This window comes from Rutilus rutilus (genome assembly GCF_951802725.1).
Source record: "Rutilus rutilus genome assembly, chromosome: 17".
Classification (NCBI taxonomy): domain Eukaryota; kingdom Metazoa; phylum Chordata; class Actinopteri; order Cypriniformes; family Leuciscidae; genus Rutilus; species Rutilus rutilus.
In genome coordinates, this window is record NC_140230.1 from 3,679,815 (window position 1) to 3,707,715 (window position 27,901).

The window sequence follows — 27,901 nt, forward strand, 5'->3', positions numbered from 1 at the left end:
TACTCTCTTTTTCAGAGTACTTACATTTTAATTATGTATTGGTATATAAAGACAGTTTAAACTAATTTTGGAAAAAGTTTTTGTAGAAAAATCCTGCCTACCCTGCCTTTAACAGGTTAAAGCAGATGTGTGCAGAGAAGCAAGAACTTCTCTCCACTGCAACCTCTGTAGCTCAAAGACCAAAAAGGAAGAAAACAGGGTGACACAGACATTACCCTGCCTTTAATGACTTCTGAAAACTATCCAATGCTCTAAAAATCCTACAGCAGTAAAAACATTACTTTTATATTTAACATTTGTGATCTCTGGAGGGGATAACATAAACATTTACAACATAAACATTTATTAATATTTGGTTGGTTCTCTGTAATTTTGCATGTGATCATAATTTCTTTGTATATGACAGCCTGGCCAATAATGATACGTCACACAGTTCGTCATGTTTCATGGCGTGAGAGAGTGGAGTAAATGCAGATTGTTCTTAAGGCCCCATCTTATATTTTTAAACTTCTTTTCAGAGTAATAATAATCAAATCTTCCGGAAAAACTGGAAATTACTAACATCACAACACTGTACTGTGATGCATACAAATGGATTAAATACCTTTAAGTTGCGAATATTAACTGTTTTATAATATTTAAGTCAGAAAGAAACCTAAATAAAGAAAGAATAAATGAATGAATGAATCGCTTAAAGACTGATTAATGGAACGGCGTCACGTCGTTGACCCCTTACGTCTACATGCGTGCCTGTCCCGAGCAAGACTACACTTCCCTTAATGCATTGCAATGATAACAGGAAGAAAGACACCATGAGGAAATATTGTCCCAAAATGAATCATAGAGCGATGGAGGGATATTGTGCGGTGGAATGAGTCGTGAACACAGCGCATCCGCCGACAGCCGATGGAAGAGATCGAGGCGTTGGCTTTTCAGAGAGGAAGAGAGAGAGAATAAGAGTTCGATGAGCTGATTTCCGTGTTGTTCGTCTCATATGATGGAACGGGCGATGGAGCATTTTAATGTACAGCTGAATCGACTGACGCGTTCCCTGCGTCGCGCGAGGACCGTGGAACTCCCCGAGGGTGAGACGTCACGCATTACATTCTATTCACAAACATTCCAATTTATGAAGACTTCTGACGTTGTCAAGGCGACCGTGGATATGTTGTAATCATCTCTGCTTCCGGGAAGGACACATTCATTCGGGTTTATCCAAATATGGTCAATTACTACCAAACACCTAAAGGTGTATTATTCTCAGGTCAGGATATAGTTTACCCCAAAATTAAATGATAAAGAAGAAAAAATATACAGTGAAAGGATAGGAGAAGAACCATTCTAGTTATTCACAATTTAATATAGGCTATGACAGTCACACATTATGTTATCTGAGAGTTGCTCTGCAGGGCAAATAGTTGAGCGATAACAGCATAGTTGACAAATCTCTTTGAAGTTAGCATGATCTCAATGCCAGGCCTGGTCTGGCCAACCACATGTTATTCTCTTAATGAGGTTAACCTCAAATCTCAATATATATTTGACCTGAAATCATAAAAATATTGTAAATCATTACAACATACCTAACAAATTTGATGATCAGTTAATATACTCCTTGACAATTGGTTATTGTAGATAAAATATTAAAGAGAGACACTTATATGTGTTCAAAATGTCCACTACAGTAGAAAATAACATTATATGATGTTCCTAAATTCAATTTAAAATCAAACTAAGACACAAAAACAGTAAACGTATATAAGAATATAGATCATTCTGACCCACTCACTTTACTTTAAGGGACATGAAGGCAATTTCAAACAAACAGACACAATAGTGAGCACTGCATACAATATGTTTGAAGTTTTAAAATGTATTCCCTTAATTTTTGAAAAAGTGTTTTAAAAATATCATTATCACCAATGGACATCAATGAAATGTGCCCTTAATTGTAGACTGGCTCTCACAACTCTCTAATGCATCTGGACACATTTTGTCTTTGTTGTTGATGGCGATTCTCAGTATATTCTCGTTATTTTAATACATAAATTATATATAGTGCAGCACTACCCTGATGTGTTTTATATTTATATTCCATCTTCCAAGTGCTCCATGTTGGGTCGGTCTTTGTTTGACAGAAACAGAAAATTATTAAATCAATTACAATAATAACTGTCTTTCCGTTCTTGCAGACAGTGAAACGGCGGTGTACACACTCATGCCCATGGTCATGGCTGACCAGCACAGGTGCGTGTCTCTCTCGTTAGTCCGATGTGTTTTTCTCCTGACTACGGTGAGAATGCAACAACCTAGAACACAATTAAACTCTCTTGGGCCACACTAATGAATGCTAAAACTATGACTGTTTATTGCCATTTTTTTAATTTAAAATATCCTTTTTTTATGCTTATAGGTCAGTTTCTGAATTGCTTTTGAACTCAAAGTTTGATGTCAACTACGCCTTTGGACGTGTTAAAAGAAGCCTTCTACACATTGCTGCCAAGTAAGTCATTTTGTTTGTTTCACATTCTCACAAAATTACAGAATTGACTTAACCACTTTTGTATTCCCTGTTCTGCCACCACTGTTTAAATATGTCTTTCTGAAGCTCTTCATTAAAGGGGGCCTATTATGCAAAATGATGTGTCTGCAGTGTGTGTACACAACCACACTATTGTGGTAAAAATCCATCCGCTCCGTTTGCTATTTTCCACATAAATCTGAAACAGTGTTTGAAAATGAGCCGTTCAGGAATGTGTTCCAGTGTGACGTTACAAATGCTTAGGCCCCGCCCACAACTGGCACATGATCTGCCCTATTAGCTTAGCTCCGCCCCTCATTGAGCCGTACACAGTCCGCCATGTTTATCTCCTCGCCACAGCATTTAAGCGGCATTCAGTGAAGAAATGTATTCTTATTAAAGCTACTAAAGATTTTCTGTTTTTCTTTTGTTGTTTGACTCATATTAACAGCATATATGTACGGCTGCATGAAATTGGAAAAAACTGACATTTTCTGCGATATATGAAAACAATTTCATCAGATGATTTGAATAGCTCTATTTTTTTAAAGAATGAATCGATCTGGAATGATTGAGGTGATTTTGTAGGTGAAGTGAATCTGCATAGAAAATAACAAACACATTAAAAGCATAGATGAATACAATAGAACAAAGATACAAGTGAAATAAAGAGCTTTATGTTTTTAAGGTAATTTCAGAAATTGAATAATCAAATGTAAAATAACACTGCATAGTCTTCACGGTATAAATTAAATAAAAATAATTTATTTAAATAATTAGTTCAGTTTATCTTTGTTAAAGTTACAAAAGTGATTTTCTATGTTGTGTGTACATTAGGCTGCTGTCACTTTAAGACTGGCTTTTATGGCTTTCCTGTAGCTCAAACAGTAGAGAGTTGGCGCTTGCAAACACCAAGGTCATGGGTTCAATTCACAGGGAAAGCAAGAACTGATAAGAATGTAAATGTGTACCTTGAAATGCAATGTGAGTCATCTGCCAAATGCATAAATGTAAGGCGAATGCACAGACCCAATGTAATAATGCACATGTCCGTTCAAGCACAAAGAGACTAGAAAGAGAACTGAACTCGGTGTTGACGTGCTGTCTGCGCGGCTCTGTGTGTGTGCGAGCGAGTTCCAGTCTTCTTGGCATAGGCGTAATTCTATGGGGGGACAGGGGGACACGTCCCCCCCAATATTCAAAGAAGGACAATTTGTCCCCCCCAATATTTGATCATACTGTATGATTATGCGGGCAATATCGATGTGATTGCAAATACGTCTTTCTTTCCAGCTCCGAAAATATAAAATCCCGGCCGGTCCATTTCCCAAATCCATTCGACTGGCCTTACACTATACATTAACAAAACCTATTTCTCCTGAAATCCATGTCATGTTTTCCCTATACCTTTAGTAGCTCGTGCACCATCAGTGAGTTAGGAAAAACCAAACAGAAGAAGAGTTAGGAGCGCGAAATCTGACAGAGCAGGTGACGGCGGTGTCGTCTCACATGGTGAAATCTCATATGGCAGGTGACGGCGGTGTCCTCGCAGAGAAACCGAAGTACAGTTGTAAATTTATGTTTCCATTTATGGGTATTGCCAGAGTTTTTCCTGCATAGAGAATTATGAGGCGGCTGCCTCCGTCAAATTTCGTGCCGCCTCCGGCTCTCGACAAAACTCGGACAGACAGTCACATGGTCAGATACACTTTCCCCACCGTGATGGTTCTGTTGCGGTTATAAAAATATTTAAAATAATCTAATTTAATACAGTTATAATTTTTCAATGTAAATTATTTAATTTGATTGGTAACAGCCTAGTGTCTTATTATTTTAATTGGATATATTTATCAAATTTAAGAATTTGAAATGAAAGATGGAGCAAACAGTTAATAAAATTAGGGGGGAAAATGCCCTTTATAAAGGTACAAAAAACTATTCTGAGTGTTTTCAAACAGTGATGTAATGAAAAATGGACAATTTTAAGTTTGAAGGGAGTAAAGCCTCTGTTTAGGCTATTAAGGAAATATAATTTTGCCAAAAGAAGAACTTTTATTTTAAATAAATGTTCATTTTAAATCAGCATGTCAGTGTGATATGTTACCATATCATCATGCTTAACACTAAGAATTTGAATAATTGTAATGTGATGATCAGATGCAGATATCTAAATCAGAGAATATCATAGGTTCGGGCGGTTTGCGGGTGGATTATTTATTTTTAACAGTGGATTCGGGTGACTCAAAGTGCACCAGATTAATGAATTTACCTTTAAAATGTACAAAATTTTCTTCCGGGGGAGCATGCCCCCGGACCCCGCTAGAGGTACCAAGTACACAGCTGTCCCCCACAATGTGTGATTGACAATTTCGCCCTTGCTTCTTGGGCTTGATGCTTGAACTGACAGGACTTAAAAGCACATGAAAATGATAAACGTCCACTCTATGATGGTTAATCTTTGATGATGGCTCATTTGCATTTAAAGATACATGCACGAAAACAGCTTGTTTTGGCTTTGGCTCAAAAATGGGCATTTACAACATGCTATAATAAATGATCTGTGGGGGATTTTGAGCTGAAGCTTCACAGACGCATTCTGGGGACTCTGAGACTTATATTACATCTACATTACAAAACGGGGCATAATAGGTCCTCTTTAAGCGGTTTCCAGTAGTGTTACTGTTCTCTAATCACCCAGATTGAATATGTTCTTTTATTTGTTGTTGCTCTTGTTTCAGTTGTGGATCAGTAGAGTGTCTCGTCCTGCTGTTAAAGCGTGGAGCGAATCCGAACTATCAGGATATCTCCGGCTGCACACCTCTGCATCTGGCTGCAAGAAACGGGTAAACGAAGGGTTAATAAACTCCTGCGGTTCTGCCTCCTGCTGGAAGCAGAGCAGTTCACATGCATTACTATTAATCCCTTCGAGATTGTTGTATATAGCCTGAGCATTTGTGTGTATTGCATGCAGAAAGTGGTAACTGATCAGTCATTTTTAATACATTTACGTTGAGACCCATGATGTTTTTTCTCCATGTTGTCTTCTCTTTTCACAGACAGAAGAAGTGTATGGGCAGACTGTTAGAGTTCAATGCTGATGTTAATATCTGCAATAATGAAGGTCTCACTGCTGTGAGTATGATGATAAATCTGCACAGTTGAGACTGAAATAACAACAATGACAACAACAAATAGTATTATTATTATCCTCACTCCTTCAGATATAGAATTGTAATATAGAATTCAAATATTATTAAAAAAAAATATATATATATATGATTATTACTATCCTCACTCCTTCACTTTCTGACAATTAATATATTTCATATATAATTGTAATATATAATTAAAATATATATAAAAAACTACATTTTAGGGTTTATATCATAACATTTTTATAGTTTTAATATGTGCAATATTGTATATGTGTAAACTGTGTATATATATATATATATATATATATATATATATATATATATATATAGATATGGCAACACTTTGCAATAAGGTTTATTATTAACTACATTAGGTAACATGAACTAAGAATGAACTGCACTTCTACAGCATTTATTAATCTTAGTTCATATTAATTTCAACATTTACTAATAAATTGTTAAAATCAGAAGTTGTATTTGTTAACATTAATTAATGCTCTGTGAACTAACATGAACAAACAATGAACAGCTGCATTTTTATTAACTAACAAAGATTAATGCACACTGTAACAAATGTATTTCTCATTGTTAGTTCAAGTTAGTTAATACATTAACTAATGTTAACAAATGAATATATATATATATATATATATATATATATATATGTATATGTGTGTGTGTATGTGTGTTTTAGTAACCAATATTGTGTCATTCCGTGTCAAAGTTCAGATATTTCCCCTTAAATGTTTATGTTTGTTTATATTTTTTTCTGAAGAAACACAAACAGAAATAGTGATGAAAGCCAAAATTCGAATAGCATTAGAATTCAAAATGTTTGCATCTTTCTAGAGTTATTTTTACCCCGGCTGTAATCTGGCGCCAAATCTCTGTTGACCCTCTCCTCTACAAAACAGTGGGTTACTCAGTATATACATCCATGACATTTAATATTTTGTAATTTATGTATTTCTTTCACAAAAAAAAAAAGAAAAAAAAAGTAATAATCAAAATGTTTAGCTGGCAACCCTCTGGTTGAGTTGGCACGGAATGACCCTATAATATTATTTACTGATATTAAGTTCTTCCTCTCGTGCGTTTAGATTCATTGGCTGGCAGTGAATGGCAGGACCGAGCTTCTTCATGACCTGGTCCAGCACGTGTCTAATGTGGACGTGGAGGACGCCATGGGCCAGACGGCCTTGCATGTGGCCTGCCAGAACGGACACAAGACGGTACGAAAACTGTCTGTCTACCACAGTTGCACACTAGAACTAAGAGTCCTTTTACTAATGGTACTAATGCTGTTTCCCACAGACAGTGCAGTGTCTTCTGGACAGTGGAGCGGACATCAACAGGCCCAATGTGTCTGGAGCGACTCCTCTCTATTTCGCCTGCAGGTGATCATATTCACACAACTACCAGCGTTTACCATGATTACGGTCTGTTTCACTCCGGCCTGAAAGTGGCACACACGGTCAACAGGTCGAATGTGGCCCTTAAAGGGGTGGTTGATTATGATTTCACTTTTCTAACTTTAGTTAGTGTGTAATGTTGCTGTTTGAGCATAAACAACATCTGCAAAGTTACAACGCTCAAAGCTCAAAGCAAAGGGAGATATTATTCTCTCACAGAAATCGCTGTTTAAGGACTACAACAAACGGCTGGTAGAGACTACAATGAGCTTCTTCCTAAAATTTGCATACACCTCGCCCCCGGGAACGCGATTTATAGATTATCATGACAGAATATGCTAATTAATGACTAGAAGATAGTTAACTCCACATCAGCTACATAAATTCATCAACTAACCATTCAGAAACGTCCTGTTGCTTCTACATGTTGTCACTTCTTTTTGAGTCTCTCCATCTTTGTCTGACTCCGGTTTGAACATTAAAAGGCCCAAAGTTTTTAAAATGTTCAGAGCCTGTCTGTGAGGTAATCAGAGCTGCTAACACACACACACACACACACACACACACACACACACAAGCTTTTGAAGCTCGCCTTCTGTGCCGGGAGAAGCAGCTCATTTGCATTTAAAGGGACACACACAAAAAGGCATGTTTTTGCTCACCCTCAAAAAGTGACAATGTTAACAACAAAAAATGTTGTGGGGTATTTTGAGCTAAAACTTCACATACACACTCACATCAGACACTTATTGTACATCTTGTGAAAAGGACCCCTTTAAGAAATCAACTTCCTTTCAGTGACTGAATCTGGACAGTTTTCTGACCGCACAAGAAACATAATTAGGGTAATTAGGGGTTTGAACACATTTCTTTCCTGTATATAACCTTTTAACACGGGGCTTTCTTGTGAGTTTAATGAGAATAACAAGAGATTTGAGCTTCCTTTGCTGTAATGACAGACTAATAAGAATCACCCTGATAAGGAAACGTTGCTTTGGTTGCCGAGCAACAGCACTCATCCGTCTCTTGTTTTGATTACTGATATCAGTCCACTCAAGGCTGATGATGATGTGATCAACACTAACATGCCTCACAACACATAATTAGAAAGAGCAATTAAACCTACGGATGATCGGTTTTAAAACATGAATTCTGGGTCTGCTCTGTGCCTAATTTCATAACTCGCTCGCAGCTTTTGTGAATCTCGTGTATTGTAAATGAACCATACGCATCTGTTTCATCTGAGTCGACTAATCGCTGATGATGTCGTTAATAAAAACAGAGAGATAGGAATGCTGTGCAACATGGCACGATTTGTAAAATCCACACTAGAGACTTTGTAACAACTAGCTAGCAAACAAATGTACCGTGTACGTTCAAGGCAGAACATAGCTAGTAGGTTGTAAGCTCTCCGTAAGTCGCATAATATGACATTTACCCTCAATAATCCAATAGCAGCCTTCAAATACGTGAGCAGAAGTTGTTGAAATGCTGTGAATTTCTGCTGATTTGCCTCATATAACTATCCGTAAAAATAAGTCCCCCTGTAGTCAATGATTGTATTCCTTAAAACTCATCTTTGATCACCAAAATTACATATTTAAATGTTTTTTTCCTTCAAATTCTTCATGCCTCAAATTCTTCATGCCTCACACGTTGATCTGATTGGTTACAAGGTAGTTGGTAGTTTTACATGCAAATAACATTCAGAAATGGTATTTTACATTTTTAAGCATCAATAAATAAATACTGGTACAAAAATATGAGAAATTACACTTATTTATTATGACTGAGTTTATTTGTCACGCATACTGTCAGCGGCACGCTGTTTAGGACGGGTTCGGGTCCGCTTTTCATTTATTCACATTTATTCACATAATGTTCTCTCTCTTAAAATGAGTAAGTGTCAGCTTTATCATACAGTTTATGGTCAAGTCAAGTTTATTTATATAGCGCTTTTCACAATACAGATTGTATCAAAGCAGCTTCACAGTATTAAATTAAAATAATACATCAATGTTTGTTTCTAGTGGAAAACGTCCACGTTTGGTAATGCTGATCAATAGTATTGTTGATTGATTAATTAAATTAAATATCCCCAAATATCCCCAAAATATTCTTTTATGGCTAAAGAATTAAAAAGAAGAGCTTATTTATGGAGTTCAGTCAATCTGCTGTTTTATTCCAACCATTACTCCTGATCAGAAGCTTCCGTAAATTATTACGTTTATATGTTTCATGTTAAACTTAAAACATAAACGGTGCAATGCAAAAATATTTCGGAGTGTGTAAGTTGTAACTATTTTTGTTGCGCCCAAATCTGCCATGTTCATTTTACACTCAAGATAAGAACTTCTTTGTTTACTTGCAGTGAACAAAGTGCAAAACATCATAGAAAAATGAGGAGGGATCGAAACTTGTTGGCATGGAAGGAAGATATTGATATTGTGCAGTTGTCAAGCTTTTGTCTTTGTGTTATAGTCACGGTCAGAGGGACACGGCCCAGATTCTGCTGCTCAGGGGAGCCAAGTATCTGTCCGACAAGAACGGGGTCACGCCACTGGACCTGTGTGTGCAGGTGAACACACTCCTACTGCAGCTTCACTACAGCTTCATTCACATCTTACATTTACATTTTACATTTTTAGTTTTGTTTAATTTTTTGTGATTTTGTTATGTGCTTTTGTCATTTAATTTGTTTATATATATATATATATATATATATATATATATATATATATATATATATATTAGGGGTGTAATGGTTCACACAATTCACGGTTCGCTTGGATACGACACAGTGGCGTCACGGTTCAATACGTTTTCGATACAGTAAAAATAAAGAAATGTCAGAGAAATGTCCTTGATTTTTACTTCATTTTTAAAGAAGTGTGAGTTTTCCTGCATCTTGAAACTTTTAGATTTATAAATGTGGGTAATCTTTGAAGGATGAACAAATAATGTTTTGGTCATCACATTAAAAATAACATTATATGATAATATTTGAGTTTTGAAGTGCTGGAAAAAGACGTGTGACGTACTTGAAAGCATTTCACTATTCCTGCCGAACGTCCATGGTTACAGTTAGTGTTACTACGGTAAATCCATGGTGAATGTTGCTGATCTGGGGACTTAAAGCCTATAACTAGTTCATTCATGGCACAGTGTTTCTCCTGGTTTCAATGTCAGCGCTGTTTGATCTAATAGAGATCTACGGTTAATAACGGAGAAATGTGAATGCTTCTCACTAGATCTCGCAGAGATGTTATTACTTCTGTGGCGAATGTAAATGCTTTCTTTACTGGAGTTTCATTTAGTTTTATTTCAGTTTTAGTTTTTATTTCCAGGTAACAGTTTTAGTGTTTCATCTTAAACTTATTATTTATTTCCAAGGCAACATTTCTAATTTTAGTTTAAGTTTTTCAACAAATGTTTATTATCAGTTTATAGTGAAATAATGTCTTAATGTGTTTAATAGTTTTTGTTAGCGCTGTGTGACGATATACTCATGTCACGATTTGATACAGATCATGAGACTGAACTCACGATACGATACTATTGCGATATTTTAAGCCAGAATAAAGAAGAGAGGTTTTTATTATTATTACTTATATTATGAAAATAAGATTATTATTATTTGATTATCATGACCCACAAATATTCCCCCATTGCATTATTATACATTGTTCATAAAGTAGTTTTATTTAGTATTGTCACTAAACTCTGTACTCTGTACTCACTCTCATGTTGTTTTTGCGTCACGCATGCATGTGAATGTCCGTGTTTACTGCAGTCTGTGTGTCGTTGTGAATCTATACATCATATAAAGCCGTCGTGTCTCTTATGAAGACTTGGATTTAGATTAGACCACTCGATTGATTATTTTTACGATGCCTTTATGAAATATTTTGGGGATCTTTTAAGTTTTAGAGGAATGGGCTTTAAATGGAGGGACAGAAATCTCTCAGGCTTCATAAAAGATATCTTCATGTGTGTTTGTAAGTTGAACGAAAATCTTGACATGAGAGTGAGCACATGATGACAGAATTTACATTTTGGCGTAAATTATATCTTATAAATACAGTAAGCTGAGTCTTGGATAAAACTAACTTTTTGATTCATATTGTTTACATCCTCGTTACACCCCTAGTTTTAGTTTTAGCTAACGATAATAACTCCGGTACTCATATGCAGGACACTAAAGCTCGTGTGTATCTAAATGTAGGGTGGTTATGGTGAAACGTGTGAGATTCTCATCCAGCACCACAGCAGACTCTTCCAGACGCTGATACAGATGACCCAGAATGACGACATGAAAGAAAACATGGTATGCCCTTCATACGTTTATGTACCTAAATGCCTTTTTACATGTTGAATATAACTTTGGTAACACTTTACAATATGTGACCCTGGATCACAAAACCAGTCTTATGTTGCACGGGTATATTTGTGGCAATAGCCAACAAAACATTGTATGGGTCAAAATGATAGATTTTTCTTTTATGCCAAAAATCATTAGGATATTAAGTAAAGATCATGTTCCATGAAGATATTTAGTAAATTTCCCAGCTTAAATATATAAAACATTAATTTTTGTGAATGGATGCAGCACAATCGCCAATAGAAATGGACAACTTTAAAGGCGATTTTTCTCAATATTTCGTTTTTTCTGTACCCTCAGATTCCATATTTACAAATAGTTGTATCTTGGCCAAATATTGTCCTATCCTAACAAACCATACATCAATGGAAAGATTATGTATTCAGCTTTCAGATGATGTATAAATCTCAATTTAAAAAAAATTACACATAAGACTGGTTTTGTGGTCCAGGGTCACATATGGTTAATTTGTTAACATTAGTTAATATATTAACTAACATGAGCAATACGTTTGTTACTGTATTTGTTCATCTTTGTTAATGTTAGTTAATAAAAAATACAGCTGTTCATTGTTTGTTCATGTTAGTTCATAGTGCATTAACTAATGTTAAGATATACAACTTTTGATTTTAATAATGTATTAGTAAATGTTGAAATTAATTTAAACAAAGATGAATAAATGCTATAGAAGTGCAGTTAATTATTAGTTGAACCTTATTGTAAAGTGTTACCATTATTTCTAAGCTACGGCAGGTTCTAGAATATGTTTCTCAGCAAAACGACTCCAACTACCAAAGGATCCTGACCAGCTTGGCTGACGTGGCCACCACAAATGGACATAAACTGCTGAGGTGCATCTGCGTTATCCACAATTTTCAAGAAATTCCTCTTCTTATTTAGACCTTCCTTTACTCAAATCAGTTTCTCACTCTGTTTCCATTCAGCTTGTCCAGTAACTTTGAGGTCCAAACAAAGAGTTTTCTCCGGATTATCCGGATCTTCTGTCATGTGTTCTGCCTGGGACCGTCCTCCCCAAACAACGGGAGTGACATGTGCTACAATGGAAACAAGACGCCCCGTAGCCAGGTGTTCAAGGTCAGTGGGCATTACATTGCAAACAAATCTTAATTCAATGCCAATGTTCAGATGCTTAAATAAATTAATGTTCTGTTTCACCAAAGCCTTTTTCATTTTCACTTTCGATTCGCAGTAAATGCTACTCTGTGTGTTTGAGTCGCTTATCATTTGCATTTGGGAACGCAACATGAGCCAACCATCTTCCCAAATTCATAATAATGAATAAAGACAAAATTATTAATTTAATTACAAATATTGTTATATTTTATGTTGTTTAATTAAAATAAAACATGAACTGTTGTGTCAACTACTGTGTGCCTGATGATGATTATATAACGCTTTTTAATGAATGATGGTAAAAAATACATATTTTATTTAATAAAAATTTAAATATTTAATTAAATACGTATTAAATACAATAAAGTTTAGTGTAATCTTAAATGTAGTTCCCTTTCGAGGGAACTCGCGCTGCGTCGACGACGCTTTGGGAACGCCCCTTCGTGATTGCGTCTGAAGCACGTATGTCAACTAGTCCAATGGCGAGAGTGAACATCATGGGCGGATGACGTCACGACCAGGAAAGGATAATCACATCCGGTCTGACCTCCGTTAGCTTCTGTGCCTCAGCAAGCGCTCTATGTTGAAACTGTCTGTCATATTTACTGTTGTATTGTCTGTTCACTCAGTATTTCATGGTGAAACAAATGCAGTCATTCAAATTGTGTGATTCTCCCTGTCCACGTTATTTAACATGGGGATACACATGATTTGTGTGTTGTGCGTTTGGGAGCGGAGCATGCTATGACTGGCCGACCGAGAAACAAAGTGCTCGTCCCAAAAGCAAATTAGACGATCGCTTTCTGTCACAAACTAATGTTTTCACCTCCATCACAGGGCCTTCCATTTTTTTCCTGCTCTGCACAGTGAGCTGCCCAGATCATGGAATGAGCCGTATTCATCCTGACTTTTCAGCCCCCAAGTACATATTTATTCCGATATATGGGGGTTGAAAGAATACAGCTATGGGACGATGCCCAGGGCTGAACAGACATTAGCCAGCTATATGGCCCCTGGTTCAGCATCGTCCCTGAAGGCCCCAAACAACTTCATTGTTTCAAAAAACGATGGGGGGTTGCGTCCTATACTAGATCTTCATCAGTTGAATCATACAGTCAAGAAACTCAAATTCAAGATGTTGACACTCAAACAGATCGTGACTCAAATCAGGTCTGAGCACTGGTTTGTCACGATAGATCTAAAATATGCATACTTCCATGTCTCCATCCTCCCTCAGCACAGGAAGTTCCTGAGCAAAGAATACCAATATCGGGTGCTTCCATTCAATCTAGCTCTATCACCCCGCACGTTCAGGAAGTGCGTAGATGCAGCTCTGTCCCCGCTCAGGCTGCAGGGCATACTCATTCTGAACTATATCGACGACTGGCTCATTCCAGCGGAGTCGGAGCAAGTTGCGGTTCGGCATCGAGATGTCGTCCTCGCACACATGCAAAAATTGGGGTTGAGACTCAATGCCAAGAAGAGTGTGCTTTCTCCAGTACAGAGAACCACTTTCCTTGGTGTTGTCTGGGATTCGGTCACGATGCGGGCCGTCCTATCGCCCGCTCGTGTAGCTGCTATCCTCACAGCCACGAAAGAGTCACCAGTCATGCCTCAAGCCTCATGGCAGCGGCGTCCAATGTGATACCCTGCTGTACATGCGACCTTTGCAGTGGTGGCTCAGGACCAAAGGGTTCTCCCCGAGGGGAAACCCACTTTGTACGATCAAGATCACAAGGTGGTGTCTCCGCGCCTTGATTATATGGAGGAGACTTTGGTTCCTATCCCAGGGTCTAGTGTTGGGAGCTCTTTGCAATTGAGTTGCGCTCTCAGATGAGGGCAGATGCTTCCCTCACTGGCTGGGGAGCGGTAATGGAAGGCCGCTCAGCTCAAGGTCTGTCTTACATAAATCACCAGGGGGGTCTGCGCTCGTGTCCACTATGCAAACTGGCGCACCAGATCCTCCTGTGGTCCCTAGGGAAGATACTCTCCCTGAGAGCAGTGTATATTTCGGGGTACCAAAATATAGGAGCAGACATCCTGTGGAGACAGGGGCTGAGGCCAGGGGATTGGAGACTCCACCCCGAGGTGGTGGAGTATATATGGGAAGTTTATTGTCAAGCAGAAGTCGATCTGTTTGCGTCTCAGAACACAACATACTGTCCACTCTGGTTTTCCCTCTATGGTACAGACGTGGCCGAGGCTGCATCTGTACGCATTTCCCCCAATTGCTCTGCTCCCTGGAGTTCTGGAAAGAGTCCACCGGGGTGGATTAAGCCTACTGCTGGTAGCACCACGCTGGCCGAGCCGATCCTGGTTCACGGACCTGATCTCTCTCCTCGACGGCTCTCCCTTGGAGATTCTGATCAGGAGAGACCTTCCATCTCAGGCGGAGGGCACAATCCTTCACCCCCGTCCAGAAATATGGAACCTGTGGGTTTGGCCTCTGAGTGGGCCCAATTCATAGATGCTGGTCTGTCAACCGATGTTGTGGAGACCATGCTTCACTCTAGAGCTCCAGCCACAAGGATATTATATGGTCTGAAATGGAAGGTTTTCGTTTCTTGGTGCAGTCAGCATCTGTGGGATCCAGTTAACTGCCCAATTGGTATTGGCTTGAGTTCTTGCAAGATCGATTTTCAGCAGGGTTATCTCCTTCCACCCTTAAAGTTTACATGGCGGCCATTGTGGCTTACCACGTTCCCTGTGTGACTAATGCATCTCTGGGGAGAAACCCTCTGATTATTTGTTTCCTCCGTGGAACTTTGAGGCTGAGGCCTTCAACTCGTACCCGGGTTCCGGCTTGGGACCTTGCTATAGTCCTAGAAGGCCTATCTGTGGCTCCCTTCGAGCCCCTGGAATCAGTTTCCGGTTTCTCCCACCTGCCTTGAATTCACACCTAAGCAGCATTTCTTTACCCTAAGCAGGGCTACATCCCTGAAGTGCCGACCAATTTACCAAGGCCTATCGTGTTGCAAGCTTTCTGTCCTCCTCCTTTTACTACTCAGGACCAGGAAAAGCTGAGCTCTGGACACATATGTCCACAAAGGGAACGTCTCAGGTTACGACTGTAACCCTAGTTCCCTGAGAAGGGAACGTATGCTGTGTCGCCCTGCCATACTTCCTACATTCCTGTGATCGACTTGCTTCGGCTATATCGAAGCTAACGCCGGTCAGACCGGTAACAATCCACATGAAACTGATTAATGTAAGCTGGAGCACACTGTCATAAAAGTTTGAACTTCGGGCACTATCATTACACCATTGGCTGAGGTGCCTCATGTGATCCAAGTTAGCCGTTACAATTTCTCCAATGGTAAGAGATACAGACCCTCGCATCTCCCTAATATAAGACCGTCTCTGGTTTTATCGTGAATAAAACACAGCTATTGACCATCAGAATCAAGGACTAGAACTAACAGTTTTATAAATATTCAATATATCACCTGGCCCTAATGTTGAACGCTGCACAGAGGAACATGATTTCTCTGGTCTTGTGTTGAAGTGACGTTCTCTTGTGTTTCTGTCTAGCCTCTGGAGCTGTTATGGCACTCTCTTGATGAATGGCTGGTCCTCATCTCCACTGAGCTGGAGAAAGAGAGTACAGACGCATCAACCTCATCCTCAGGAAATGACATCGCCTCACTTTTCCTGAAAAAGCAGGAGGTCGACCCCTCGGGATCCAGTGAAAGTGCCCCACTGTTACTGGACGCCAACTCCGTGATGAAGACACCAGAGGGTTATGCCGACGGTCAGGACGTCATCTCGATGATAGCCAATCGCCTGAGCGCCGTGATCCAGGCCTTCTACATGTGCTGTTCCTGTCAGATGCCTCATGGGTAAGACTGACCTCAAACTCAAACCAGTCCACATAAAACCAATGTATAAAAGCTGTATATTCTGTAATGATAATCGTGCTGGGAGCAAGTGTTTTACACTTGATACCACACGGTTCACTCACAGAAAATATCTGGAACATTTGTTTTTGTCCTGTAATATTTCTAGTCCTTAAATGTATTCTGACACCCTTGAAAGGGGTTTAAACAAAGTCAGTCTAGAATCAGTTTTATTTAAAATTAATCTGAAGCATATTATTAAGGTTTTTAGTTGTTTATCAATCTATTGTAACCTGGATTTGGCCGTGAAATATAGAAGCACAGCTTCCTTTAATGTGACACAGAGTAAAGGTCATGTTGTCAGGTTAAACAACCATGTAGGAACACACATCATGGCCATATTCCAGGATGACAATGTCAAGATTCATCAGGGTTAAAATTGTGAGAGAATGGTTGTGATGAAGCATGAAGAATAATTTTCACACATGAAACTTCACCTCAAAGTTTCTTCCCACAGTCCACACAGACCATTTGATCAAAAAATAAACCGCAGAAAATGGCTTGTTTGAAAGGGATAACATGTCCATGCGTTCGATATCCAGCAGGAAAACACACATACTGACAAAATGTATATCTTGAATACACTGTAGGCTTTGGACAAAAGAACCGTCAACATCTCGCATTTACATGTGAACTTTATACGTGGACCTAAATGCTTCAAAAGTGTAGAATAAGTAAAGTTAATGGGGAAGACAGGAGAACTGAGAAATGTACCAACTCATAATGTAATCATTTTTAATAAAATATTGAGCTCATAATGAAAAAACAAATTTTACTTTATGAGAAATGTATTAAAGTATAATCTCGGCAAAAACGTCATATTTTTCATAATTGTTTTAGCTTTTTTTAAACAGAAAAAAATATTATTCCATTACAGAACATTTTTAAATCTAAATCCAGTCTGTAACTACCTACAGAATGCATGCGATTTAAATATTCATACTATTATTATTATTATTATTATTATTATATATTTTTTTTTATTAAACATAAAAAGGTATTAGTATTCCCTAACAGTACATTTTTTTATCTAAATCCAGTCTTAACCTGTGAAAGGCACCAGATTCAAATATTCACACTATTATTATTATTACTGTGCATTACTTTTATTTACATAACCCAAATAATCAGTATAACAGCCTGTGAAGAGCTTTCACCTAATGATTTGGTCAATAATGTCTTTAGTTCATTAGTCCATTCATTATTTAGAGAAATGAAAATCAACTCTGTATAGAATCATATCACTTGAATTATAAATGCATTATACAATTTGGTAGAATATAAACAAGTTTATATGACAACCATTTATATGACTATATCTCAAAAAGGATTAAAAAACTTATAATTTCTTTAAAAAAAATGTGTTTCTGGGTTATTATGACTTATAATGATGAAATATGTCATAAGCACAACATTTTTACAATATTTATCAAAAATGTTGAGTTCACAATGTAGCCCATTTTGTGATCAAATTTATTATATTGAAAGACAATTATATTGTAAACAACTGTGAACTGTGGTTGCATTATTTGCTACAGTGTGTTCATGATGTAATAAATGTCTCATACAATAACCTATTACATAATATGAAAGATGGTTATTAAATTCTGAACTCAAGATTTTATTGCGTTATTACATTATGAAAATGTTATTGCATTAATAATGAAATGCTTATTACATTATGTGCAGTTATTACGTTATGAATTGTTTCATAATATGGTTTAATCGTCACCTGACAGCACCGCCGCTTCTCTAATGATAATGTTATTAGATTGTTCAATCGCTCTTTAATTAATGCATAATTTATGTACTCTCATGGCCAAGTCTGAGACCCTGCATACTCTTTCTCCTTCTCTGATATCTAGCATGACCTCTCCTCGATTCATCGAGTTTGTCTGTAAACATGATGAAGTACTCAAGTGTTTTGTGACGAGGTAAGCCAAGAACATATAATACATTTATAAATCTGTTATACTGCTTATTAAAGAATAGTTTAATGAGGAAAAAAAAAGAACATTTTAAATAATCTTCATGCATCTCTTTTTCTATACAATGAATGTTCATAGTGACAGCATCTGCCAAGCTCTAAACAATCACAAAAGCAATATCATAAAACTAGTCGACACGACTTTCAAAAGTTTGGGGTGGAAGATTTCTTTTTTTTTTTTAAGAAATTATACATTTTATTCATCAAGGACACATTCAGTTGATCAGTGACATTTAAAGACATTTATAATGATAAAGAAGATTCTATTTCAAATAAATGTTGTTCTTTTTGGTCTTTCTATTTATTAAAGTTCATCAGTTTCCACAAAAATCTGAAGCAGCTCAACTGTTTTCAACACTGAAAATAATCATTAATGTTTCTTGAGTATCAAATCCTCATATTAGAATGATTTCTGAAGGATCATGTGACACTGAAGACTGGAGGAATGATGCTGAAAATTCAGCTTTGATCACAGGAATAAATTACACTTTACTATATATGCCTGGATATGGCAGAGTTAAATTTTCAGGTGAACTATACCTTTATGGCTAGCGGTGTGCATATGTGTAGCCCTATACTTTTAAAACACTTTCTTACAATTGCTCTTTCATTATTCTCAGGAATCCCAAAATTATCTTCAACCACTTCCACTTCCTGCTGGAATGTCCTGAACTCATGTCTCGCTTCATGCATATTATCAAAGGCCAGGTAAGCATGATGAATCCTGAAACTGGGCACTGAACAACTTTAGGGAAAAGGAGATGATTTGAATAAAGCTCTATTTGGAAATAATTAATCCATCTAGAATGATTGAGGTGATTTTGTAGCTGGAGTGAATCTGCATAGAAAATAAACAAATTACAAGCATAGATGAATACAATAGAACAAAGATACAAATGAAATAAAGAGCTTTATGTTTTTCAGGGAAGACAGTATTCAGGGACAGAAATTGAATAATCAAATGTTAAATAACACTGCATAGTCTTCTCTGTATAAATTAAATATAATTAATCTTAGTTACAGCTACAAAAGTGATTTTCTTTTTGTTCAAAGTTTTTTTGTTTCACGACAAAAGTTTTTTCCTCTGAAAACGTTATCAAAATGATTCCCGTTCACACGGATCCGTGGAAACGACTAAAAACGCTGTATTATGCAGGCCAGACAAGTAATAGGCAATGTCACTTTGTAAAGAAAGCTTCACAGAATCTTCACAGATTCACGTTTTTGAAGTTTACACGGAGATGATAACGGTATCGCTTTCAAAACCCGTTCTCCAAAACTTGCACTATGAAACCTACTTCAAAGTGTGCGTTCTCAGGCCACCAAAACGCTATTGTCGTGTAAATGAACGGCCAGAACGCATTAAAGGTTTCTGCTTTCAGTTGAAAATGGTCTCATGTCAGCGGTTAAGTTAATAAATAAAGATTTTTACAACAGAAATGAATCAGTCAAAACCTACTTAAGCTGGACAATGACTTTCCTCTAGATCTGCTGTACATCCAAAACAATCTTTGTTGCATTAATTTCCAATAATCTCTGTAAAGCTGCTTTGAAACAATCTGTATTGTAAAAAGTGCTATATAAAAGAAGGCGACTTGACTTGACTTGTATAGGGCTTGGCGATATGGCAAAAACAAAAAAAAATCATGATAATTGTTTTAAATCAGTCGATATCGATATCATTAATTGTGGTTTTAAACTACTCTTTACTGTCAGAACATATCATGATAAACACTTGCCAAACTGGTGAACATTTCACAAATCTGAGCTACAACATTCAACCATTTGTCATTTTTCCTTAACAAAATAAATATCTTTATTGGAAAATTAATTTCTTAGTTTGTGCAAATTTTTATTTGTTAAAATGTAATATTCTGACTGTTTGAGTTTTATTAAACTTAACCATTAGTCATCCAGTATCATGCACTTAGATCACGATAACCACAGATAAAACCAGGCATAGCCTATAGCACCTCACTGTCATGGCAAAATGTAACTTTATGGTTTATATGGTATTTGTATGAAAAACAGTAGCCTAAATACATGATTAAATACTGTAATTATATTCCATTAGTCCTTTAATACATTGTCTACATTAATAATATAATACAATTCAATATGTATATCCCACATTTCATGATGCAGTTAATAGTACTAGGCTAACATCCAGTATCGTCCATATCGTATCGTATCGTATCGTATCGTATCGCCCAGCCCTGCTTTGTATTTAGTTCTTCGATTAACAATAATGACACAGACAGCAACAGGTTTATTAGGCTGCTGTCACTTTAAGACCGAATGCACGGATCCAAGATAATGATACGCATCAGTTTTCTTTCTCAATTGTTTGTTCGTGTGAGCCATAAGCGACCGTGAGGATACTCACCGAGACGGGCATTTTTATCATAAGTTTGCTTCTGCGTGTCCATTCAATTACAAATAGACGAGAAACAGAACATGATTCGGTGTTTGCGTGCTGCTCTGTGTGTGTGAATGCTTTAAAAGCACTTGAATGTTTAAACTGACAGGACCTAAAATGCATGAAAATGATGAACTTTCACTCTGTGATGGTTAAACTCTGCGATTAATCCAAGAATCATGTGCGTTTGGAACCGAGGTGCCTGGTCCGTACAGATTAGCTACGATCCCTGTTCTTGACATGGCACATCCTGCGATCACGTGACTCTTCGTAGTCGCGATACCGACGCTAAAAGGATATATGGTGTAGCACTAGTTTGACCTGCTGTGTGCTTGCATTGTATTGTTCAAGTGTTCAGGTCTGCACTTGCATCCTTGTGTTCAGTTGTTTCTGGCCTAAGACTTCATCTGTGACATCTAGACGTAATGATCGTCATTGTGTTTAACGGGTCTTTGTGTATCTCTCTTCCTCAGCCGTTTAAAGACAGGTGTGAGTGGTTTTATGAACATCTTCTGGCCGGACAGCCCGACTCAGATATGGTTCACCGGCCGGTTAATGAAAATGATATTCTTCTTGTTCACAGAGGTAGAAGAATTTCCACATTATCTGTTAAAAGGATCCTTCATATTTCTGTCTCCACTTCCTTGATTCATGTTTTCATCTTCTTCTTCTTTCAGACTCTATATTCCGCAGCAGCTGTGAGGTTGTGTCGAAGTCCTCCAACGAGAAACTCAAACAAGGCATTGCTGTGCGGTTCCACGGTGAAGAGGGAATGGTAAGCTTGTTCATGTCACCCAGGAATATCTTTTGGCACTTTCAGATAGGGCTGGGTATCAGATATTCAGATATCGATTTCTCGATTTTAATCGATTCTCATTTTTACGAAACGATATTGATTCTTAAATCCCAAGAATCGATTAGTCATCCTCTTTTCAGTTGATGAATGAATGGAACATTGTAGCGCATCCCATCCAATAAATCACAACGATCTTTGTGCGTTGTTACTATTGATATGAAACAAAGTCTCAGATTTACATTTACAGAAATTACATCCATTTTCTTACGAAATTCATAAACATAAATAGCGTTTTGTCGCTGTGGCGTGAGATCGCTCTGGCTCAGCTCAAGAGAAGCACATGATCTTCTCCTCCGCCTTAATAACACCAGTTACAGCGCGAAATAACCATGAATGAGCGTCTGAAAGTGTGTTAAAAGATAGAGTACAACTTATCGAAGTCCGTATCATGTGACATGGAATCACTCAGTGTTTCAACCGTGGAAAGACGTCAGTAAAACAGCTTGTAAACAATGTCATGTAACGTCACATTTACCTCAGAAAAACCACATCCAGTGACCACAAACTCGTTAGTCAGCTAGAAAAATGTACTCTAGAGGGGAGCATTTTGTTAAATATATGCACCATATTACATATTCATTATCATTTTTAATGTTCTTCAATATTTAATGCATGTTTGAATAAATCTGGCAAGTTTTTATGACGGCCACCATTTACATTTTTATATAATTTCATATACCTTTATTATTATAAAAATAAATAAAAGTGTATTTTAAGTCTTTTTATACAAATCAGTTCATTTTTACCAATATATTAGTAGGCTAATGAAGCCTATAGGCTACAACTGACCCCCATAGTTTACAATAATAGTTAAGAGATTTGTTTTCCTTGAGAAAATTTGCAATGATATCCAAAATGATCAATATTGAAACGAATCGTAATCGAAATTGAATCGAATTGCAAGCTTGTGAATCGAAATCGAATCGAATTGTGAAATTTGTGTCAATACCCAGCCCTACTCTCAGACATGCAGCCCTGTCAAAAGAGAGTAAACCACAAACCAAACGAGGCCTCGTTACACTGATCGTACCACAGTTAAGTGGTGTTGTTTGGCACAATGCAGAGTGGTAAAAGTATCATAATGGCAACAACAAAAATACAACAGCAAGAGCTTTATAGCCAATATTTAGTAAATATTCTGTCTCCTCCACTGGATGCAAATAAACATAGACATGTTCGTAAGATGTAAAATGTATGTAAATATACACATCACCGCACTGCGCTTGAGCAATGTGTCCGTTTGAAAAGATAGTCGGATTCAAGTGTTTGCCTAATCATTTTTCCTCCTATGGTCTACACCACCCTTCCTATCCCATCAAAATTTCATTCGGATCATGCACATCAGATTGGTTGATAGTTCGGCCCAATTTTTTTTTAATTCTCTCATCATTTAATATTAACCCTTTAGAACCTGAAGCTAAAATAGGTGTTTTTCACATATTTTGATTTTTTTGACTGTAAAATTCTAAAACAATGTGCTATCTTCGTGTGCAAGGTGTCATCTTTTTCAGAAAAAGATTAGCTTTCAACTAATTACAGTTATTGACCATTATTGTGTGTGGTGAGTTTGTAAATAGAATTTAAATAAAAATGATAAAAAAAAAAAAAAACTAGAATAAATGTACAGATTTTTATTTAGAAAAAAAAAAAAATCACGAACGAAAGAAACTAACACTTTTACTTGAAAAATGAACTATAATACATATATACAAGTCTTGGGTTGCACCGTTTTCATTTAGGACACTTATTTTTCATAGACGCACACATACAAATGCATGCATTCATACTAGGCATGCACACATACACATGCACACACTACATGCGTGAAAAGAGTAACGCTATCCGCCTCCCATTTTTCATTAAAAATCATCCCAATCCCCTCTTCTGCTGTCTACCGCTTCTTTCGCCATGTATTTGTTCGTTTCTTTTATTATTTTATGCAATCCAAAACACTGCTGCGCGAATTATGAATCTCTCTGTTCAAATCCTTCCTTCCCGCTCTGCCAGAGAGCTGCTGTCATTTGCTGACGGAAAGCATGAAATTACCGTAATAAGCCGTTTATTGCAGAAAAGCGCATGTTGTCTACTGTCAGGGGCCATTTGAATGGTTTTGATAGTGCAAACGGTTGAAGAGTTACGGTAAAATGAATACAGCTCGTCGGCGACGACACAGCCGGTTCTAAAGGGTTAATATATTTTAAAACTCGCCGTCAAGTTGTTCCAAACCTGTTTCTTTGTTCTAAACACAAAAGAAGATATTTTGAATGTGGCACCATTGACTTCCATCATGGAGATCACTGGGGTTCATCGACTGCTTGGTTACCAACATTCTTCAAAATATCTTCTTTTTTTTTTTTTTTTTTTTTTTTTTTTTTTTTTATTATTACAAGTAAAATAACAAGACAAGCTTCAAACCCCCCACCTACCTCCCCATGCATTCATACCACAACCCCAATCATCCACACATGACAAGAAAGCAAAATAAAAGGAAGCACAAAGCAAACAAAATTAATAATGAAAAATAAAATAAATCAATACTACTGGTCAAAAAATCAATAAACAAAAATCACAATAGAATTAGCAAAACAATTATGCCATAACACCAACAGCAGCTGTTTTTAACAGCACCTTTAAAAAAAAAAAAAAAAAAACAACAAAAAAAACGAACGCCTAATATTTATATCTCTAACTCAAATAAGCAGACATTCCATTTATTTTCATGCTCAGTTATTCTATTATTATTTGTTGCAATAATTGTTTCTAGCATATATTGATAACACACTCTATTCTTAAAGTGTTTTATACATAAATTTGATAAAGTTTTAGCTTTAAAAATAAAAATTTTACCCATCAAAATAATCATATTCAAAAAATGTATGCATTTACCCTCAAAGACACATAACAAAATATTCTGAGGTGTGATTTGCAAAACAATATCCATAGACCTTAACCATAACTGTATACTGACCCAAAACCTAGCCACATGTGGGCAAAAATAAAACAAATGCATCAGGTCCTCCTCCTCATCCCCACAGAACCTACAACAGGGATCCTTTTCTATCTGCCATTTGAACAGAGATTTTTTTGTTGCAACAATATTATAAAAGATTTTAAGTTGAAATATTCTGGAATATGAATCGATTGTAGTTCTATAAATTGTTCTAAAATAATCTTTCCACAAAATTGGATCATTAAATTCATTTTCCCAAAACAGGCAGGTTCTGTGTGGAAAAAGTGCAGTGCCCGTGATATTTAAATTCCAAATATATATTATTTTATTTATCTTTACACCAGACAACCATTTAAGGCATCTTATTGGTGGGAGACAAACCATTAATTTATTCTTCTTTTCATTTTGCAGTTTCACTTTCCAAGTTTTAGGAATTGCAGAAATCAGCTGGTTGAATTGTAACTGATTGAGAGAAATGCTAAAAAAATTTCTCAAGTTTTCATAAGAAATAAAATCTCCAGATAAATCTAAAAGATCATTGACAAAAATTAACCCATTTTTGACACATTCCTCCCACAACAATGGCTTGTCTCCAACCGTAATATTTGAATTCATCCATAACAACTGTGTCTGAATATCTTGAATTGTATCTGGAGGGTGGTACTGGAAATTCAACCAAGCTTTCAGTGCATCCTTGAAGAAAGGTGATAACTCTTTTAAACTATTTTGAAATATTTTATCAATATGTATTGCTTTTAATTGATAAAAAGGAAATATATTATTCGAGAAAAAGGAAAAGGCTGAATATAATCTCTGGCTTATGATCCATTGTTTGTTGTGATAAATTTTAGCAACCCAGGAGGCTTTCAAGGAACAATCCATCATTCGAAGATTTTTCAAATTCAGTCCGCCGTTATCATAAGAATTATATAAATACTGCCTTTTAATTTTATCTGGTTTATTGTTCCATATAAATTTGAAAATTTTTTGTTCAAAATGTTTGAAGAACTTCATACTAGGTGAAGGAAGAAGCATTAGTAAGTGGGCAAATTGTGGAATTACTAATGTATTAATCAGAGTTACTTTTCCTTGAATTGTCAGAGAGTTCCCCCTCCAAGGTTGTAAAATTCTATCTGCTTTTTCCATCCTTCTCTCATAATTGAATTTAACAATTTCTTTAAAGTTGTCAGGTAGATAAATCCCTAATAAATTAACGTCTCCATTAATCCATTTAACAGGAACGGAACTGTTTAAAATAAAATTTGTGTCTTTTAATGTCCCAATTCTCAAAATGTTACATTTCGCAAAATTAGGTTTCAAACCAGATATTTTTGAAAACGTATTTAATTCCCTTATTAGTCCTTCCAAAGTTGATTGTGTTGGTTTTATAAAAAAGACTGCATCATCAGCATACATTGTTAACTTAATCTCTTTACCGTTTGGAAATAGACCTGATATATCTGGATTGTTCCTAATTTTAATAGCCAGAATTTCAATACATAAAATAAAGAGATACGGTGACAAAGGACACCCTTGACGGACTCCTTGCATTAATAAAAATGTGTCTGATATATGACCGTTATTAATCACTCGACTAACTGGTTGATTATAAAGAGTTTCAAACCACTGTATTAAGTTTTTCCCAAAATTAAAAAAGATAAGACATTGTTTTATGAACTTCCATTGAACTTTATCAAACGCCTTTTCAAAATCAGCAATAAACAATAATCCAGGTTCCTGATGGTTCCCATAAAAATGTATAGTGTCCAGTATTTGTCTCAAGTTATCTCCAATAAATCTCCCCTTAATAAAACCTACTTGATTGTTGTTTATAACATCTCCAATTATATTTTTTATTCTTAAAGCAATACATTTAGATAGAATACGAGTATCACAACAGAGCAGGGTCAATGGACGCCAATTTTTTAACCATTTTGGATCTTTATATTTCCCATCAGGATTTTGTTTTAAGAGTATTGAGATAACTCCCTCTCTTTGTGAATTAGATAAAATACCTTGTTGAAATGAATAGTTGAAGGATTCTAATAAGGGTTTTTTAATTTCTGTAAAAAAAATCTTATACATCTCAATAGGAATTCCATCGATACCAGGAGATTTACCAGATGAAAATGAATTAATTGCCTCCAATAACTCCTGCTCTGTTATTTCGCCTTCACAGCTTAATTGCTGCGAAGTAGAAAGCACAGAGACATTTTTCAAAGGGAAATATTGCTCAGTCACACCATTTAACGACTCCAATATTGCATCATTAGAATATAGAGTTTTAAAATATTCACATTCTTCCTGCAATATTTCTTGTTGATTTGTAACTAAGACATCATTTCTGTATAAACTCATGATATTCTTTTTAACAGAATTTCTTTGATGTAACCGTAAAAAGTGTGCTGTACACTTCTCTCCCTTCTCCATCCAGGCAGCGTGTGACCTAACCATAACTCCGTTTACCCGTTCATGATAAAGACTCTCCAATTTATCTTGTTTTCTTTTAATTAATATTTCTATTTCAGTAGCGTAACTTCTATCTAATAATTGTTGTAGCTCATTTATTTCATCAATAAGTTCTTGTTCCTGTTTTTGGTTTCTTTTTTTCTTAATTGATCCCATCTTAATCGCATGTCCTCTAAAGGAACATTTAAAAGCTTCCCAAACATTATGTGGACTAGAGGAGTTTTCATTATCTTCAAAAAATTCTTTGATAAATCTCCTGGTAATATCAACAAATGATTCGTCATTTAGAAACGATACATTGAATTTCCAGTAACCCCGTCCTCTGGAACATTGCCGATTATCAATCAGCAATGTAACCAGACTATGATCAGATCTCAAGCAGTCACCAATACAACAGTTTAATACTTTAGGAACCAATGAGAAAGAAATAAGAAAATAATCAATTCTACTGGCCTGTTTCCCTCTACGCCATGTATACCTCATAGTATCTTTATTTAGCAAACGCCAGATATCAACAAGATCTAATGATGCAGCCATTTCTTGAATTTCCCTAAGTGCATGGGGATGATTATTAAATTTATGTAGACCACTACGATCCTTATTTATATCTAAGACTGTATTGAAATCCCCAGTTATTATAATCTGATTAGATTGTAATGAGTTTAGATATGTATTAATTTCACCAAAAAATAACGGATTGTCCTCATTAGGAGCGTAAATA

General features: G+C 36.4%; 1 protein-coding gene across 1 annotated transcript in view; it reads left to right on the forward strand.

The window, feature by feature from the left end:
• Positions 1-763: 763 nt before the first annotated feature.
• Positions 764-27,901, forward strand: part of hace1 (HECT domain and ankyrin repeat containing E3 ubiquitin protein ligase 1) — a 39,281-nt gene continuing 12,143 nt past the window's right edge. Inside the window, exons 1-16 of the mRNA XM_084435270.1 lie at positions 764-1,085; positions 2,193-2,247; positions 2,414-2,503; positions 5,260-5,364; positions 5,578-5,653; positions 6,777-6,908; positions 6,991-7,073; positions 9,570-9,666; positions 11,314-11,415; positions 12,214-12,320; positions 12,414-12,564; positions 16,135-16,442; positions 18,365-18,433; positions 19,107-19,194; positions 21,379-21,490; positions 21,583-21,680. Of these exons, the coding sequence (XP_084291396.1) occupies positions 995-1,085; positions 2,193-2,247; positions 2,414-2,503; positions 5,260-5,364; positions 5,578-5,653; positions 6,777-6,908; positions 6,991-7,073; positions 9,570-9,666; positions 11,314-11,415; positions 12,214-12,320; positions 12,414-12,564; positions 16,135-16,442; positions 18,365-18,433; positions 19,107-19,194; positions 21,379-21,490; positions 21,583-21,680 (1,764 nt within the window). The 5' untranslated portion in view covers positions 764-994. The remainder of the gene's footprint in view (positions 1,086-2,192; positions 2,248-2,413; positions 2,504-5,259; positions 5,365-5,577; positions 5,654-6,776; positions 6,909-6,990; positions 7,074-9,569; positions 9,667-11,313; positions 11,416-12,213; positions 12,321-12,413; positions 12,565-16,134; positions 16,443-18,364; positions 18,434-19,106; positions 19,195-21,378; positions 21,491-21,582; positions 21,681-27,901) is intronic.